This window comes from Spea bombifrons, chromosome 1, assembly GCF_027358695.1.
Source record: "Spea bombifrons isolate aSpeBom1 chromosome 1, aSpeBom1.2.pri, whole genome shotgun sequence".
Lineage (NCBI taxonomy): Eukaryota > Metazoa > Chordata > Amphibia > Anura > Pelobatidae > Spea > Spea bombifrons.
Genome location: NC_071087.1, coordinates 42,529,302 through 42,550,141, shown reverse-complemented (window position 1 = coordinate 42,550,141; position 20,840 = coordinate 42,529,302). Strand labels below are relative to the sequence as shown.

The 20,840-nt window shown below is 38.3% G+C and overlaps 1 protein-coding gene across 1 annotated transcript in view; it reads right to left on the bottom strand.

The window, feature by feature from the left end:
* The window catches only part of TRPC3 (transient receptor potential cation channel subfamily C member 3), a 69,779-nt gene that overhangs the window by 29,743 nt on the left and 19,196 nt on the right, over positions 1–20,840 (bottom strand). The window contains exon 2 of the mRNA XM_053461414.1: positions 19,272–20,043. Within this exon, the coding sequence (XP_053317389.1) occupies positions 19,272–20,043 (772 nt within the window). The remainder of the gene's footprint in view (positions 1–19,271; positions 20,044–20,840) is intronic.

The following is a 20,840-nucleotide window of genomic DNA, read 5'->3' as shown; positions in this document are numbered from 1 at the left end:
CTTATTGCAATGGTGGCATTCTACCACAGTACCACACCTGAATTCAATGAGTTCTTCAGAACGAACCATTTTTTTCCACAAATGTTTGTAAATGCAGGCTGCAGGCATTTCATACCCCTGTGGCAATGGGCCTGAATAATAAATAGGTGTGTCCCAATAATTCTGTCCATATAGTGTACATTAAATCAATGATACAAACATATCACAACACAACATACAATTTTGAAACTAACATACATTTTATTTCAGATTGAAATGCCTGTTTTATGAAGAATTACCGTTAATCTTACCCTTGTGGGTTTTTTGCCTCTTTGTTCAATGTTCGGCACTGTCTATATTTTAAATATACAATTGTAGCAACAGTATACTGTAAGTTTTGTGCCTGCTATTTTGGGCACAGTCTGTTTGGGGACCAAATGGGTTATTTATATACCTCAGTTGGCATCAGCACAGCACAGAGGCATTTTACTAGCTTTCAGCTGAAATCTGAAATTGTTCGTTTGTGCACATGCATGATTGAAGATGGGTTAAAAGACATTATGAAGTTCAAAAAATCTGAGATCTAAAGTAGTAAGTATTGTACATCACAGGGAGCCATAAACATGTTTGAAAGCAGGAAGATAAACTTTAATTACTTGCTTTGCTTCGAGGGATGGAAAACCATTTCAGTTATAGGATTTAAGAAAGAAGTAGAGTCCTGAATGTCATGAAGCAACATGCCTGAAGACGAGACCTAAATTGTCTTGTACTCTAATTCGGCTTAGCCAATAAAGGTTTCACCTTGACTCTACTTGTTTCCTGTATTTCCATGGCTAATATGGTACCACTCTCTACTTGTACCAAAATAAAAGTTTGCCAGTAGTTTTGGACCTATGAATGATGCTTCACTAAGCCTGACATGGGACTCAAAATGTCCCTACCATAGTAATAAAAGGTGTCAATATTTACCTTTTTATCCCTTTACTTAGAGCATGTCTGAGTCTATATCAGGTGCCTATTGCCCCTTTCCCCTTCCTGGATCCTCCAATGCATCCTATCTAGACTAAGCGCAGAAGCGTGATGGCACATTTGACAAAGTCAAATCAGGATCGAAATCTATCTGACTGCCACAATAAATACCCTGCTATGACAGAAGAAGGTGACAGGAGGGGACACAAGTTACAAAAAATAAATGACAAGGCATGTAAAACAATCTCCGCTACCTAGACCTAAATACCTTGCTCTTTTCACTAGTAAAGGAAGGCATCACTAATGTTAAATCAGGTAGTCCAATGCATTAAAGACTGGCAGGAAAGGCATAGACTTGAGAAGATTATGAAGCCAGGTGGTAAGGTCAACAATTCAGTGCATATAGAACACTGGAATGGTACAGCGATGATACTAAAGTTAGAAATACAAGCCACAGTCAGAGGCAGAATATAATTTCACATACTGTAAACAAAAAGCTTACTATAGCCCACCAAGCTAAAACAGTGCATAGGTAAGCAAAGCCAGGAAGTCTAAAGAGCATTAAGGCTATGAGAGTCAATCCTACCCTTGTTGTCACTAACAGCACCCCGGAAGAAGTGGGGGTAAGTTCTTTCAAGGCATTTTGAGTATAGGATTAGCTAAATAAATTCAATAAATGCAATGCTTCTGCACCATTGAGGTCCTCAAACTATTTTGCATGTCACCCAACCAGAAGAAGAAAAATGCAAGTCCAATTATATTACAACATTCATTTATTCCTATGAGTCTACATGCTAGAGCGCCATCCACTTTACTAAGTGCTGCCACAAGCTATACATCATATACTATTATTCAGCACTGACCTTGAGAACTGAACGTGAAAATTCTACACATACCTCCCAGTACAGCATATCCTGGATAATTGACCTAAACACTAAAGTAGGAATGGAGAAAATAAAAAACAGGCTAAGCCAGAGAAACTATAGTTCAAAAGAACATCTATTTCAGGGAATCTGCTAAATTGGAATGGTGCAACACAATGTAACAAAAACAAAAATATAGATCCTGGCTTGATCCAGACTTGGAGATGTGGCTGTTAGAGAACATCATTGGAGTTTATTGACTAGAGAGAGAGAGATACCAGGAAAGTCAACTCACTAACTTTACATTCAATGAGTTTCTGCTCCAAGAACAGCTTGGATGGTCCTGTGTAAATCATATCTAAATCAAAAGGATTTCTTGAAACTCACCATACTGGTTAAAGTGAATTCACAACTCTTTTTTGGTCAAACTCTTTTTTGACCAGAAAAATCATCCTGGTCAAACCCTATAGTACAGTGATTAACTAAAGATCAGTCATGATTCAGATGAATTATATTTTTATTTGTTGACATCATATTCTACAAAAGGCCAGAAGAACTCTCCCCACATCCCTTATGTAGGAATGGCTTTACCCTTCTTGTAGAACAACAAAATGTGCTGGCTCTTCATAGAGGAGATTGGGTAATTTAAATAGTCAACTCTATCCACTATCAAGTGGATATATTGGCAGTTTTAATAAAACATACAGTAAAATCTGGGTAAAACAATGTAACGATTAGATGTGAAATGGAAATAACTTGTTGTAGGAGTAGATGGCTAACAAAGATATGCACTCCACAGCTACAGCTTGGAACAGTCCCACGGGAAACTGGGAGAGTGAGGTTTAGATGAAATCGAAGATGAAATCGAAGATGAAATCGAAGATAGTATTCATGGGTAATTAACAGCAGGCTGGAGCAAGGCAGACTCAAGCTCAAGACCTAAGCCATTACTTCCCTGTGGAAAGGTATGTGGCTCCAGTATTTGAATCTTAAGCAGAGGTATTCAAGAGCAGAATTCAGAACTGGACATTATTGTTTTATCTTCCAATAAACCGCATTGATTGTCCTTGGGGTAATTAAATTATAGGAATCTAGTGTGGTGTCATATATTAGATAGCACCAAAGAGGATATAAAGTGTCTTTCAGAAATGATCTTAATAAGAGGACCTAAAATCAAATGTCCAGGTCAATGCAGACATCTAAATTAGCCTGCTTTTTAATAGATTAATCCCTTCAAGTTAAAGAGAAACCTGGGCATTTGTCATGGGACAAAAGGTTAAGAGATATCGGCCAACTCACTATCCAACTGATACATACCGTATTTGCTCGATTATAAGACGACCCTGATTATAAGACGACCCCCCAAAATCTAAATATTAATTAAGGAAAAAAACAAAAAGCCTGAATATAAGACTACCCTATAGGAAAAAAAGTTTTACTAGTAAATATTAATTCATGTAAACAATATTTTCATATTTAATACAAGCTATGATTGAGAAAAATATATATTTTTTTATTTCCTTTTATTTGCCAACCTGCCCCCCCAGTTATGCACATCTGCCTCCAGGGTTGCCACTCTGCCCCAGAAATGCCTTATACCCCCTATTTGCCACTCTGCCCCATGATGTGCCTTTTAACCCTCTATATGCCACTCTGCCTCCAGAAATGTCTTATACCCTCCTATATGCCACTCTGCCCCATGATATGCCTTTTAATCCCCTATATGCCAGAGTGGCAAATAGGGGGTATAAGGCATTTCTGGGGGTGTATATATATATAAACTGCTAACAGCAATCACACTCCTATCAGGCCAAGGCAGCCAGTACATGCTGGAACCTGAGGATGATAGGAGTGTGAGTACAGCCTCTCTATGCCATGCTACCACCACCATTACACATCCATACTAACACACACTCATTCACAAACCTTTAAATACTCATTCATTCCATTAATCACACACACACACACACACACACACACACACACACACACACACACACACACACACACACACACACACACACACACACACACACACACACACACACACACACACACACACACACACACACACACACACACACACACACACACACACACACACACACACACACTTACCTGAACTGCAGATCTCTCACTCGAAGACTTCTGCAGGTCCCGGCTGTGAGTGCAACTTCTCTGGCCCCGCCCCCAGAGGAAGGAGGGGGGAGGCAGAGTTATGTGACACTCTTCTAGCTTCCTTTTTTCCTGCTGCTCGCGACCAAAGCCCGGTAAGTAGCATGGCCCCAGCGGACATTTTGAGGTCTTATTAGAAGACGACCTCGATTATAAGACGAGGGGTATTTTTCAGAGCATTTGCTCTGAAAAAAAACCTCGTCTTATAATCGAGCAAATACGGTATAATATAATTCTATAACACAAGTTATACAAACAGTTTATTAATCTTACTCACCAGTGCCGTGTTTTCTGCTAAATATACTAGGCATATGAAGAGCAACATGTACATAGGAGTACCAAACAAAGTTGGTAGTCTGTCACTCACACCACCTCATTGAAACATGCCCCACTTGTCCATTTCCCACCAATTATATGCATATAGAAACACACATACTAACATTAAGCACACAGAAACACACACAAACACTATACATACTAACACTATGTTGCTGCCACCCTTCTACTGCAGGGTCATGTAATACACGTAGGATGACCCCACTGAGAGTATTGGCTACCGGGCAGCCAAGTGTTGAGCACCCACGGCACCTTCCTCAGCGCTCCCCTGTGGGTAAGTACGGTACGAGAACAGGGAGTAGATTGGGGCTTCTTAAATAATAGATATAGGGCATCGGAAATACACATTGGTCCATACCTATGGAAAATGTGTATATATTCACAAAACCCAGAAATATTTACCAAATGCAGTTTTAAAAAAAAATTAACTAATCACTCAAATCCCTTTGAAATGTAATCTTAACTATAAAGTGGCTATATTATATTCTATAGGTTTTCCCGTTGCATGCCTTTCTTTTGTTTTGGCCTTTAAGATATGATTTGTGCTAATGTGCCTCAGACGTCGCTTATGGATGCTTTAAAAGTTAATTCAATTATAATTAATCTTGATTTATATTTGAATACATCCTTTAGCTAGGCTTTTATCTTTATTTTATTATGTCAAATGGGCTGTAGGTAATTTCAGATTAACTGCAATAACTCTAACTGCGCAGCAGTTTTTAAGCTATTCACATTCCATACTATATCCATATATTCAACCAAAAGCTATATTTTTTATAAAGAGCTGTGAACATCCCTTAAACTACATTGATAATGTAGTGATAAAAGATGAATGAATTGTCTTGTTTTATAAGCTAATGTATAATGTGTCTCACATAACTCGCCATTTAATATGTCTCCTTTTAGAATTATCACACAATACATCTAGTCTTAATTGACATGCCTGGAGCCACGGGGAATGGAAACAGGGCTCAAATTCAGGTTTTTTTATATCTAATTTTCAGTCTGCATATCAATTCATCTCATGCCCCATTATAATGCTGATTTTGTCATAAATACCCTCATATACAGTACTAAGGCTTCATAATTATTAAATGTACCTATTTAAGGATTTGTTATTAAGCATCGTTTTCCCATCTTTCCTGTTGTTAACCATAGCTGGTCTTCGTCCCCTTACTGTATCCCACTGGAAGTGGGCCATAATCTCCCTCTATTTTTAATGTATTGCGATACTATATATTTTGTTAATCAGAAGCTATATTTTTTATAGTAAGCCACAAAAATCAGTAGAACCACAATTTTAACATAGTGATAAAAGCTGGATGAATTGGTTCCTTGTATAAGCTAATGTAAAATGTGTCTCGCATAGTTCACTATTTAATATGCCTTGTTCTACAATCATCACTCAAGGTATCTCATCTTAATGGACATGCCTAGAGCCACAGGGAATGGAAATAGAGCTCAAATACAGAGATTTTTTATTTCTAATTATTAGGCTGGATATCTGTTCATGGTATGCCTACTTATATTTATTAAATTTATCTGATGATTTCATATTAAGTGTGGCTGTTTCTCTACTTTTTGGTCTCATACCCTTACTGTCCTCCTATTTTTCATTATTTCCTTGGATATTTTAAATTCATATGAATGAGTAATTCTTCACTTTCTTTTTTCACTGGAGATGACCAAAACCCTTGACGGGTCAAGCTTGGCTCATGCATATACTGTACCGACAAGGCAAAGCCTGAAGGTTTGGTCCATCCTGGGTCAGCTTGGGCTGGCTCACCCACTTCTGTTTTCTACAATAGAGTTCATGGTATACATCAAAATTCATTTTCACATTTATTTAATTATAAAAAAAAAATAAGAGGCTTCATAAAAACTAAACACAATGAGTGTCTTTCATTTTGGTGGGAATGGATCGCGTCTCTCAGCAACCGCTGGAGTAAATCAATGATATCATGCAAATAATGGGATGGGTGGTTCCCAAATATAGCTCCATTTGGATGCACATTAAATATCTAAGTTATTAAGACTGCGTGAATAATATACAAAAGATAAGATGTGATATGGTAAAGTGCAATGATTTTCATAGTCCCATTCTACACGGATTAAAGTGTTTCACCCTCCCCCACCAGACAATCAAATTTTTTGCATACTTTTTCGTTATTTCACCTAAACCGCCTCATCGCTCTATCCCAATCATACTTAACATATAATTTTAAAATAACACATTATTAATAAGATTATCACATTTATTAATGTATCAGACTTTACACCTTGCTCCTTCACACCTATCACACCTTACTCCCTTACTACCTTTCCTAAACTGGGTGTAGCTGTTTATAGCTATAGCAAAACTGCCAGAATTGGCCCTGCACCCCACAGTGAACAATGTGTGATGATGATGATGATGATGATAAAACACACAATTACCACATATTTTAATGGAAGAACATGCACTCAAGTATCACTGCTTAGGAGGAAGGTACAGGATTACATCCTGGGGAACTCTCTGGATTTCATAGGAGGCTCCAGAAATATGTTTAGTTATGCCCACTCCACCGCTTGTTCATGTCTACTTGGTACCAAAGCAACCCAAGCTCAAACGAGAGTTCATTTAAGTGAACAAGTCCAAGGTGGGTCAGAAGTTATGTTTGAATAATGAGGGACACATTTTTAGCCAATTGCCATTTCCTATCCACCGTCCGCAGTCCAAAAGAAACATTTCATTTTCAGTTACAGGGAGCTGGAACATTTTCTTGTTAAACAGTACTAAAAACCCAACTTAAATTAGTATTTTGCCAGTACGTAACTGCTGTAAGCTGCCTATTGTAACATGATTGCTGGAGGTGATACTGTGTACCTACAATTATCTTGATTTTTTTTGCTAACATAAAAAACACAGCGGCTCATAAAACACTTTGAAATCACGATGCTTCTTTTTATCCGAGTCATTGTGCATTACAGTTGCGATTCTACATGCCACTGCTGTCTTGGATACAAAGAAATCCTAGCTGCATTTGCTGAAGAAATTATAGACGATACGTGTGTGTCAGTCAAGCACATATTTTTGGCTTCCTACCAACCCTTTCTCCTTTCATTCGTACTTTTTCCTTTTGTGTTTTGCACACATCTGGTGCTGAATTCTTCCTGCCATGTACATCATTAACCTGTTCATCTTGCGTCTGTCCCTTGCCTTGAGCCCAAGCCAATCTGCCAGACTCCCCTACCCCATCTGTTTCATCAAACTGGCTTGTGTTTCCCTGCCGTGGAAAGTATGTGTATGTTTGACAGCACCTATGTGCAATATAAAATGAATTTTAAGACAAACACTGTCACACTAGACTATACTTGACTTTTGATTTACATTTAGCAATCTGGTAAAATAGATGTCCATTGTGGGTATAGAAAAAAAACACAACTAGGGTCCTATCACCATAGCAATTAATGAAACTGCTCAATACATCACAACGGCACATAAGGGGCTCGATTCAATGACCTGACTAAATCTTAATTGGCCTTAATTAAAAAAAAAAACACACAGTAAGCATGTGACGGTACAACTACAAAGAAAATGTTACGCTAAAACCAAGCCGATGAGGTGCACAGTGTTTCCAAACACCTAAAAAGGATACATTTTTTGCCTACATTTTGCCACAAAATCTTTTCTCTTACCTTCACTAGACCTGCTTAACTAAATAGCCTTAAACCTTACCAAGGACTTCAATGCTGACATGTTACGAACCATAATATATAAACCACACAGCTACTCCTGCACTACTTACACTATTAAGGGGGCTGAAATATCACTTACAGGTCTCATCACAACAAATGCACCTCTACCTGTTTCCATATACACATCACCCCGATTTAATACCACTAATCCCACTGTTCAAATAAGTTTACAATGTGTAATATGGTAAAAAAAAATATGTAGAAAATTGTGGGTTTTTTTTGGTAAAGCGAATGCAGTGTTTGTTGTATATGCAATAGGCGTATTATGTATAATTTACTTTCCAATGCTCTCCTCCTATACCCTCCCTGTCATAAATATCCTTAGCCCTGTGTTTATATCGGTTATATGGAAAGGTGGCTGCAAGTTGCCCCATTAGCTGTAATCAGCATTTCCTGAGGCAACCGCACACTCCGATGTCGTTTGGATTTTTCCTTTTATCTAATCGGTGGTTAAGTGGTTTGACTAATTTCATGCTACAACTTGTGATATGATTGTGATGCATTTTTGGCTTTATTTTACCCAAATGCAGTGCGCCTCCTTTACTTCACTCAACCTTCCACCCTTATCCTACGAACTGTTAGCTACATTAGTTAGCTACATACATACTAAAGTCTGAAGTGACACGCTACAATACAAATGCAAAGCATCTACTATATAATAAAACCATTTTTTATTGGTAAAAATATACCAGTAAAATAGTGATAAATTGTGATAAATGCATCACAATTGTATCACAAGGTAAAAAGGGCCGCTGTGTGCTGTGTGCGTGCTTTATTATGCTGCGTCTCAGTTTGACCATGAGAGCCCAAACCCCTTAAATGAGGCATGTCCAAACTTTTTTCGTGGAGTGCCAGATTTGATGAAGTGAACATGTGCGAGGGCCGACCATTTTGCCTGACATTCTTTGAACCATTAAAATTAAATGCAAATTAACTATTTTATGCAAAGTTTATTGAAAACGGCATACTTTTCATTTTGTGACTTGGATAACAAATCTAAACAGGTGTTAAATCACTCTGCCTTTAATATTAAAAAACAGATCTATATTTGGGCAACTTATCTGTGGGGCCTTATCAGTCCGGAACGCGGGCCGCAATTGGCCCTTGGGCCGGACTTTGGACATGCCTGCCTTAAATAGTGATGCGTGTGCTACGTGTTGCTGAGTAAGGATGAGTGTAAGTGTGGCTCAGTATGGCTGAGTGTGATGTGTGCGAACTTGGCTCAGTATGGTGTGAGGGTGGCATGCAAGCTATATGAAAACTAGGTCGAAGGACTGGAGAGCATCATCTGACAATTCTTTATTGGCCATTAACAGATAAGAGACAATGCATAGAATACATAGAACACTAACCGCCAATACATACAGGTATGGTGTATAGAATATATAAATGTAAAATGTGGGATTTTGGAAACAAAGTGTCTCTTTAATTATATACTGTGTAATGATGAGCTTACTTTACTATTCTATCTGAAAATGAACCAATTTAAATATTCTTACTAACAGGGCTAGGATTGCTTTAGTTTTCTTTCTTCACACTAGTGAAAAGCATGCTACAACATGTACTTCTAATTAAAGGCTGTGTCTACAGATCACCCCAGCAGGTATTTTATACTTTATATCCAGCTGCTCATAAAGTGCTGCCTATTCTATATTATTTAACGGATCAAGTTAAATATAATCTGCAGGTCCAGTCTTAGTCCATGAGACACCACATCAATGTGAGAACTTTCCTGCCACTCAATGGCTGCTTCAAGTAGCCAACCGTGACATGAAAAAACGAGACCAGGGGTTTGGTGTCTTGCAGGTTCTCCTAAAAATAAACGAATTATAATTTTTTGTTTATTTGCAACAGGTTAATGCTTATTAAAGTACTTATAAAGTACTCTAAAATCTTCATTGGTGGGGCTGTATGGGATACAGAAATGTCCCTTGAAGTTCCCTCATTTTAATATGTGTTTCTCACCGTGTTGTAGTTTTGGTGTTTTGATTTGAGAAAAAAATGGAGAATAATAAACTTTTTTTATACTTTGTACATTGGTTAAGTTATTGGCTCCAGGGTTCTTACATTTTCAGATATGGCAGAAGGAAGCACAGTTTAAAATTGACTTTAGATAAAATGTCAGTTCCTGGATCCTTAAATCCTAGTGATAATGCCAGGACCAAAGGTACATTTTAGCCAAATTCAGTACAAAAGAGATGCTATGAAATCTGGAACACATAATTTATTTCTGTTCTACGATGCCAAGAGTCATTGGCTCAAAAACCAATTTCACTGTGGACCCAACACTGAGAAGACTCCAGATTGAGCAGGCACAATTATATGCTAATTGAATTTGTTCAGTTTACAACAATTTTGACTGGGAACATATTTAAGCTCAAATTATAACTGAAATAATGTAAATTAAATCTTTAGTATTATTAAGACCACATGACAAATGTTGTAATGCTATTAAAATAATTTGTAGCAAACCTAATAATCTGACAGAGGATTATACTAAATTATTATTATTATTATGGATTTGTTTATATAGCTCTCTTATAATATGCAGTGCTGCACAATAAGACACAACGACAATAATATATGATAAATAAGTTCCTCTTCATTGTATAATGTAGGCAGGCCATAATGCAATGTCATGACTCCTCCATTCATAGTGCCATGACGTCCACATGTGGTTCTGTCACCATTTTATATACCAACAGATGATTGTAGCATGTGGTAATCATTTTCTTATTTAGTATTTTATGACAAACTTTCAAGAGTTCAAAAACTGAACGCAACATTAAAATACCCAAAGGGAACTCTGCCCTTTCTGCCCATCACTCCCCTTTCTAATTAACCCCTTTATATCGCTTTCTAATTACCCCATTTATAACGCCCCTTTATCTCCTCCTCTTTATCTCTACTTTCGCTCTTTCACTTTTCTTTTTATTTCTCTTTGTTGTCTTTATCTCAACACCCTTTTTAATCTCTTCTCCCCTTTCTATGCATCTCTCAGTTTTACCTCCTTTCTCTTTATCTTCTTCTCTTTCTATCTTTATCCCTACCCTTTCTGTTTATCTCCACTCTTCTTTCTCTTTATCTTTATATCTCCTCTTCTTTCTCTTTCATCTTTCTCTTTATCGCTCCCCTTTCTCCCTAGTTCTCCCCTTTCTCTTTTATGTCCCCCCTTTTCTTTGATCTCATATTTCCCATTTCTCTTTGTCATCCTATTTCACGTTATCTCTCCTCTTATATGACTTTATCTCTCTTCATTCTCTTTATCTCCCCCTTCTCATCATCTCTCATGATCTACCTTTCTTTTTTATCTCATCTCTCCTTATCTTATATCTATCTTAGCCTTATACCTACCCAATGCTTGCTAATTGACTAATCCCTCCAGGAACATCAACCCTGTTGCAAATGTTTGTGTCATCAACAAAAAGACATACCTTACCATCAAGACCAAAGTACAGAGGTACTACACTGGTAACAAAACCTTGTTCCGAATATACTTCAATGAATACAACCCTCTGTTGTCTGTCACTCAGCATCTGCCTAATTGACTCAACAATATTAGGATCTAAACTCACTGCTTTTGTTTATTGATAAGTCTTCTATGTGGGACAGTGTCAAAAGCCTTACTTAAATATTCCGTATTTGCCCAAATATAGGCCGCACCCCCCCACTTTAATTCTTTAAAGTGGGGGTGTGGCCTATAATCGAGGTTTAGCACAGGGATTCACAATATATACAGCAGGGTTGGGGTCCAGATCCTCCACACCTGTGTGTTACCTGCTCTGAGTACCTGTATCCTGACCCTTGCATTGTTACCCTGTCTCTGAACGTTAGCTGCCTGCCTCGACCTTTGACCCGTGACCCGTTTCCGTTTGATGCTTGCCTCGACCTTTGACCCATGACCCGTTTCCGTTTCCGAACGACAGCCGCCTGCCTTGACCTTTGGACTGTGACCCTGACTTCTCTCTTTGGATTCGCCCCTTTGTACTGTTGCCTGGACTTTCCTATCTGCTTCCTGCGCTACGTTCCGCAAGCAACCCTGACATCTAGCTGCTCTCCTATGGTGGCCTCCACCTCACTCACACTCTCAGACCTGATGACAGAAAGGGTGGTGGTTTAGGCTTCCTGCTTTCCTCAAATTGCACTTTTCAACCTTTTCCCTCCATCACTCTATTTTTCCTCATTTGAGGTTCATGTTATCCTGCTATTCAATCCCATATCTTTACACATTGTTGTTGTATATCCTTCCCGGCCCTGCCAATATCTTTCTTGACCACTACTTCTCATGGCTACCCCGCTTCCTCTTTTCTGATGTCGCTTCTGTCATCCTTGGAGACTCCAGATTCCCAGTAGACACCCTTTGAGTCAAGTTGAAGCCTCCCATCTGTTTTTTTCCAGAGTGTGCTGCTCTCTGGTGAAACAACAAACAACCCCCTTCTCCAGGCATTCAAAGTTTCCTCTCTTGAACTCTTTGACCACACGCTGCTAAAAGTGGATTAATCCCATGTGTACATGATGGCCTTTTTACGCAGTGTAGTTATGTATAACCTCCCCTTTACATTGATACAATATGTCACACTGTGGTAACATATTTCAGATGCACAACTACAGATACACTGATTGCAGAGAGAAGAATCAGTAGAGAAATAAACTGAATCGAAATCAAACCAACGGATCTTGACAGTTAAGGTTAAATATTTTGTACTCAGATGATCGCCACCTTGTTTGAATACTTTACCCATTCTTCATGGCAGACATTACTTTTCTAAGTGGAGGAGCACTGCTTTACAGGGCGCTGTATTGTCTGGAATTACAAAGTGCCAATGTGCCAGATTATGCAGCTGACAGCTAAATGCCTGCTGTTATCAAAGTTGTTGTCAAAGCTGCAATTCAAGATAAAGAAAGATGGGGAAAGATCAAAGAAGCAATATCATGTAAGCAGGGCTGTGTATCATGTCACTTGCTGCAGGCTATTCTTTTCTCCCTGTACTTTACATTCAATATTTGAAATTGGCAGGGAGTAAGGAAGCAACGGCGTACTTTGGTACTATCAGCGCTACAGGGAGCAGGCAGGTATAATATCTGCTCAGTTATGGGAACCTTTGATTTGAAAAGTAGTCACACTCAGCCCAAGCAGTTTGATAGCATATCTGCAAAACATGTATAGACTAAGGACAACATTATTTACTATTCATTCATTTAACACATGAACGATGCTTATATATATATATATATATATATATATATATATATTCATAGATACATGCACACACATATCAGAAATGAGCAGCCATGCTCACATTGTTTTCAGGAACTGTATGATTATTCCTTCCCTATTATTATGTTACTGTCCTTCACGATATAACATCTCGACTTCTTTTCAATACATTGAAAAAACCATACTGAATGCAAAACAAAACAAAAAAGATACAGGTAGTTTGAATAAAATAACTTGGTTAAAGCCATAATGGCGACAACTCCTATTTAAATACTTTCCGACTTGTTAATACATATGCCATGTATTATTTAATGTTATTGGGTTTTACATGAAATGGCATGTTTTATTTTCTCAATATTTATATATATTTGTACTTGTATGTATTTAAATTTTAACAAAATTTGCAGATTTCGACAATTCATTCAAGAATCTCCAAAAATGAAGAGGGACTCCCAACTAAACAAATGAAAACAAATGAAAAAGCGAAGAGCTCTGAATTTTTCCTGTTTCTTCCACTTTCACTCACATTCTCACTCTCTCCCACTCTGGCTCAATGTCTCCCTGCCTTCACCAGCCACTTCTGTGTCCTTGTCTCCTTCCCCTCAGCTCCGCTTCTTCTCTTGACACTTCATGTTCTTCTGTCTTCTTTCTTTCTCTGCTTTTTCTCATGTCTTTTTCTTTCCACTTCTCTGTTAACCTGGCCTTCCGCAAAAGGGGAGAGCCTCTGGGCACATCCTTCCCCCCGATTGGAGGAACGGGGTGCAGAAGTGCACAGAATAATGCAGATAGATTCATGGAGAAAGAGAGGTGCAGAAACGCATCTCTTTCTTCGTAAATCTGTCTTCATTATTTTGGTCTCCTGGTGCACTTTGGCGAAAGGGTGGAGCCTCCAGACACACCCACTCCGTATATGTGCCTTTTTTTCCCTGCACCTTACTTATTATCATTCATAGCCAGAATGTCTAGTTACCGGATATTCCTACAAAATATTATAGTTGTTCCTGACTAAGTGCAGAGGAATTGGTTAAATCCAGTTTTCCTGCTACATTTTCACAGCTGATGTTAAATCATCAGATTACAGCTGCTTCCAGCAAGCATTCAAAGATATGAAATACATAGCCAGAGACAATTAAATATGTTTCCCAGGGATGCAGTAATTACAGTTCTGCAAAACTAAAGATTTGTTCTAAACTCCTACCCTTGTTTCTAACATTCATATACACACAGAAAAATAACAAATAAACCAAAAACAAGAATTACTCTCCTATCTACTGACCTCGGCTTGCATGATTATGTTTTCTACTTACATGTTACCCATTCTGGACTGTCTGACTTTGCTGCCTTCTCCTACCTACTGACCTTGGCTTGCATGACTATGAATAATAATTTTTGGTTCCCGTCACTTGGCAACCCTGCCATACCAGATGGCCCCTCTAAACTCAGGGACTCAACTCCTCTTACCCGGGTGACGAGTGGCTACTTCTGGCTGAAGACCTTGCTGACCCAGCTGCTGGACTCCAAACCTGCTTAACATCAGTATCATTACAAATACACTTAAAACACATGGATTTGTAGATCAGAGCACAAGACATGACAAACGGTAATACTGGAATAACAGTGTACATTAAAACTCTTTGAAGATGGAAGAATTTTCCCATCATTTAATAAAAGGAGATATTTGGAGTGTGCTGTACAGTTTTATCATACCCAAATGACGCTATAATAAACATTCTGACAAGTTAGGAGACAAGGTTTTGCCTCAGCAAATGTTTTATAAGCTGGCTTGATGCATTGAAAGTACACATCTTAAAGATGAAAGGGAACTGTACATCTTTAGAATTAAGGAAGCAATCCACAGCTGTAACAACTGCATAGGGCTCACTTATGACTGCTACAAGGCTGGATCACAGTCAAATTTGCCATGTGCAGAGTGTAAAATTTCAGTAACAATGTTATATTCTGTCCAGTCCACTTTTTATACACCTGTCTGCTGTGCAGTTCTTATGCCTAGGTTGGGCTGGGTAACTCCCACCAACATCACCATACTAAAATGCCCACTCACTCTAACACTGTACACACATATATATATATATATATATACATATATATATATATATATATATATACATATATATATATATATATATATATATATATATATATATATATATATATATATATATATATATATAAATACACACACTATCTCCCTCCTCTCCTTTGGACTGCTAACCGTAGGTTTACCCCTAACACAATATGCTGACATACACATGCAGACTTCAAATACCAACAAATACACATACTAATGCTAACACCATACACTAACACATCCATACAGTAACACATACTTATGCTAACACTATACATGTACACATACATACACACACACTCTCTCCCTCTCCTGTTATCCATGCAGTTCACACACTTCTCCCACCCTGTTTTTCCCTCTCCCTCACTCTTATCTCATTTGAAGCCTTGTCTTTCTTGCAGCTCGTACTCTCTGTGTGAGCTGCGAGGCTGCTGCTGGGTGTAATGCACCCTGTTTAGCACTCCCCTGCCTACTTATGTTCTTGCACTTTGGAATATCATGGTGAATGGATCTCCATGCTTGAGGACTTGCCAGAGTAGACAACCTGGAGCTCCCCCTCTTTTTGGGAGTGGCAATATTAGGTACAGAGCTCGCCACACATAGGGTTAGGACTAGTCACACATAGGGAAAGGGCTAGATCCAGATAGTCTTAAGTGAGCAGACAGAAGGAAGGGAAGTGGGCAGGGAACTAGGCATGGCCAAACACCACTCCCCTGTCCAATGGAAGTGTAAAAAGACACCAAAGACTCCGGGTTAACCCCAGAGAAGTCCTAGGTATATGGATATACCTATAGTATATGTTTGCAAAGAATTTAGTAACATTGCTGACATTTAGTGTAAAATGATATCTGCCTATAATACCAAAAATTTTATGGTACCATTGACAAGGCTCGGAAAATATAACCAATTACGCCATTTAGCTGATCTAACAAATTTGACAATGAATAACGATACCAACAAAGTTGTAACTAGAAAGGAATATAGTTCTTCTGCAATTTCTCCAAATTGAAGAAAATACCTTATTTCACCATGGTGTCTGTTGTATTTTTAGGGCAAAAAGTAAATAAACCAAATTTGACAGCTTGTGTTACATATTGTTTCATTGCATGACATTTTTCCATAGCTTGCTTATACGTTTGTAGAAATCTTAGCGTATCAAGAGAAAATGCTGTGGGATCTCGAGTGTATCCTGAAAAAACAGCAATGTCAAATCCTTTTACTGATCCATTCCCTTTTGTTTATCAATCAGACAACCTACTGTACATGCATTCTCCTTGTTAGCCCAGTGTGTACAACTTTTCCCCACACAAAGTTCACTTAAAATTAAGTTAAAATATGTCAGCACTCAAAACGTCCAGTCCTTATGTTACAATATAAATGATGTTTTCTGTTCTCTAAGTATTGATTTCCGTGTGTATTATTTGATTGCAGAGGTTGTATACTGACTGGTACAAAGAACTAGAACGTTATTGTGTAAATTGATTCACTATAACAAAAATACATCTGACAGTCCATTATTTTGCAAAACTACAATTATTTTATTGCAATGTAACTCAATATACTACCCACTAGGCTGTTAAAGGGATATTTCTAAATAAAATATTCATATCTGGTACATGATCAGCAGGTCTGACTTCTTTTAGCTCAACTGTGAGTGCTTAAAAAAATAGATATTTTAAATTTTAAATATAATAGATTTCACTCTTTCACATTCACTCTTCTTAATGAGTACTAGAGAACAAGGCAGGGGTAGGCAAAGTGTCCGTACCTGGAAACCATAACAAGGCTTGTAGAAGTTAGTATTGTTTAAGGGACATCCAATGGCCTTCAGAAAGATTGTTGCTGCCTACCCCTGGTACTAGGATGTATACAGCTTTAGCACATATGTTAGACACCATATTGAAAGTATTAAGTAACTCTTAAGCTGCTTCAGCTAATTTAGAACACTTGGGCTCTTAGGTGTTGGAAGCTTGGTGCAGTCAAACATATAGAAGGAAATGAATATTAACTACATAAACTACATTGTAAAAGATGTTGAGCTATTTTGGTACAATATTGCCATCATCCATTTTTATTTCCTAGTCCTTTTTATAATATAATTCAGCTAGCTACTGTGCAGTTCCTGAATGCCTAATGCAATAATGCTTAAATGGATTCTTGATGCAAGCTAAGGGAAAAAAGTAATGAGAAATGAAACAGAACGTTGAGTGTTGTTGTTTTAAGTTAAAGTCTGAATAAGCAGCAGAGCTGTGTGATAATTTATCCAAAAAAACCTATGAGTTTTAATTTAACTGCACTTTTTTTGCTGCATTTTCAAGAGAACATCATGAAGGCATAAATATGATAAGGGACTGGGCTGTTTAGAGATCTAGATATCAATGATAGTATTAAAATGGCATTTAACTTTTGGTTGTTCAGGTGGGACACCTTCGCTGGGGTGTGGGGTTAGAGGTGGGCATGGCTATAGGCAAGGTAAGGGACTAGACTATCCACCTATCCTACCAATACAGCTATATACTGAAGCTAATTGCCGTCATGTGACTATACTATGGCACTCTGCTTTAAAACATTGTAAAGATGACACAAGGAGCTCTGACTGAGGTCTCTGCAGCAAAAGTACAGACCTTGATTTATTTCACAGCTGAGTGGGTCAGTCAAGGGAGACCCTCTTAATATACCTAACCAAACCATGATCCTCAATGCGCCCAAAAGCAAAACTGCGGAGCTACTCGACAAGACAAACCAGACGTCTCACTAAAAACAGGAAACCTTGCTGGTTATTCTATTATTCACCATTATACTCCAGAGAAGCTGGGGACACAAGGTGGATAAAATAGCATTAGCTACACAATTTCCTCTCCTGAAGTTAACATTTTGAGAAATGTCAATACTGCCAAGAACTAAATAACTGTGTTTCTACAACATGCTTGGGAAAGTAATTAAAGGAGAACTACAGTTTTTGTGGGAACGTTTTGTGCTTGCAACAGATGCTTAAGGTATGACAGCAGATTGCAGGTCCTCTGGGGCAATATTTTACTCTGCTGGTGGAGGAGCCTGCTCTGCCCACTCCACTTCCCAGCTCCACTTGCTCCCCACCCCTTTATAATCCAATAGAGACTAACTATATCAAATGTGTGGTTAGTCCCCACCTTCCTAAAGTAACTCCATCCTAATTGGAGTTGGATTGGTAAGGTCCATGGGAACCAGGCTAGGAAGTTCCAAGGTATGCTCACAGGAGCTGGGTCCTTAAAATGGTATCAGAAAGAAAAATGTTTCCTGCACCTTACTCTAAAAACATTGATACAATTTCAAATATCTTGTTTTCTGTAACAAGAAACATACATTTATTCTATATTTAATTTAAAGCAATAACATTTACTGAAACATGAACAAATGCATGCGTAGTACTTATAAATAGTGTAATGTTTTTTTACAATGAGAACACTTTAATAAATTATCATATTAGTTCTTAATAAAAATAAATGTCTGTGTGAATTTGCATAATAGCCTATTGCTTCTGAATATTTTTCACAGTAATATTAATTTTAAACTGAACTCTTAGCTGAGGAGGCATTAATCACATTATTACAGACTCTTTTTATTATGAGCAATGACCCAATAATCCAGGATAGGTGAAGCATTCCCCCAATGCTTTCTTCCCTAGCTGCTGGGTTCATGATTGAACCCACCAGCACCTCGTCAAGGCATATGTTCGCCTTCATGCTAAAGAGTCCAGTGTAAGCAAAGAGAAGGGGCTTAGCAGCCCTACTGAGTGCTTTACATAAAAACATAGGGAGGCTGGAGGAACTTGACTTATTGGCCTTAATTAAAGTAATGTAAATTAAAGAGGGGCATGTGTTCCTTTAATGTGATTTTTGTTACTGAATAATGAGTATTACCTTACCTTGAATTCTTTTTCAATGTTAGCCAGCTTAGCAAGCTCATTGCTTAACTCTAATGCTGTGTGTACCGGATCTTCACTGGAAAGTGACAAGTAGGCTGGACTTGCCAATCCTTTGTAGGCATTTATCCTTGACCTTGAGTGGCTAAATGAGTCATGCTTCTGTTTTTCAGTGCAGTCGTTGCACTTGCAGAAATAATCATGGGGCCTTTCGATCTTGGCACCTTTTATTAACAGCATATGCACAACTTCGTATTTCTGACAATGAGCAGCAAGAATGATGGGGGTGATGTCTGGGGAAAACCTGGTGCCATCTTCATCGTATGAATAAAAGTCATCATCCTGAAGCTCCTGCTCACAGGGGCTAAGGGTGAGTCTTTTGCTAGCTGCAAAAGCTGAATGGTTCAAGATGGCCTCCACTATCCTAACATATCCTTTGCTGATTGCAAGAAGCAGAGCATCTCCAATACGTGCCAAGTTCTCTTTCTTGAGCAAAAGCTCTGTCACTTCTAAATGTTCATTCCCCACTGCTAACTGGAGGGCATTTTGACCCATGTAGTCTACACAGTTTACATTCAAGGTCTTTGACTCCTCTAGCATCTTTCGGACCACGGGGATGTTTCCGTACTCAGCAGCATCCAGAAAACGCTCCTCCTCTGGAGTCAGGTTTGGACCTCTGTTGTTGAACATGAATGCTGGGCCTCGAACAGCCTGCCTTCTTCCCTTTTCTCTCATCATCGTAACACGCCTCATGGACGGGCTCCCTTCACCTGCTCTGAAGCAGAAAGGAGAGAATATTAACCAGGTGGATTTTACAGATACAGGGAAAAACATGTTACTTAACTCAAACATGATAGTTCTCAGCTTAGCATGAGCATATGTATGAGAATATCTAAGATAATGTAATAATGGAAAAAATGAATTACTAGAGAGCATTTGGAAGATGCTCTATGTACCACCAATGTTGAGATGATCGCATGAGAGGTATTCTGGTACCCTTATAAACCATATGAGAAAACAGAAGATCCTTTTATCAAGAATATATCTAGAGAACTGTATTTATCTTAGTGTCACTTGTTACCTGACAGTAAAGGAGGATTATTTTCAACTTTTTCAGGCTCTAGGTTTAGGGATTAAAACAAGAGTAACGATAAGCATGCAATCCTAAATGTTAGAAATGTGCCAGAGCATGGATTATATGAGAGGCAGGGCAAGTACAATGGAAATTCAGTGTTTATAAATGACCATCCTTCCGTCACACTCCTAATGTGATCTGCCATAAATTAAAGGAAATATTGATCAGAACAATACGAAGGATGTAAGGATCAATGTCTGTCCAAAGTTTACAAAAAAGGCATTCTTAGTAACGGTTCCTTAACCTGTATAAAATGAAGTCTTGTAAAGTATTACTGTGCACAAATCACAGGAGAATTGCTGCCACGTGTGTTTCTTTCCAACATGCTAAACATAAGAAGCAGCCACATTCTTAGAAAGCTATGCAGTACGCAGAAAGGCACTAGCATGATCAATCATCACAAAAGATTGGCCGTTTGCTAACCCAAAGAGGGAAGA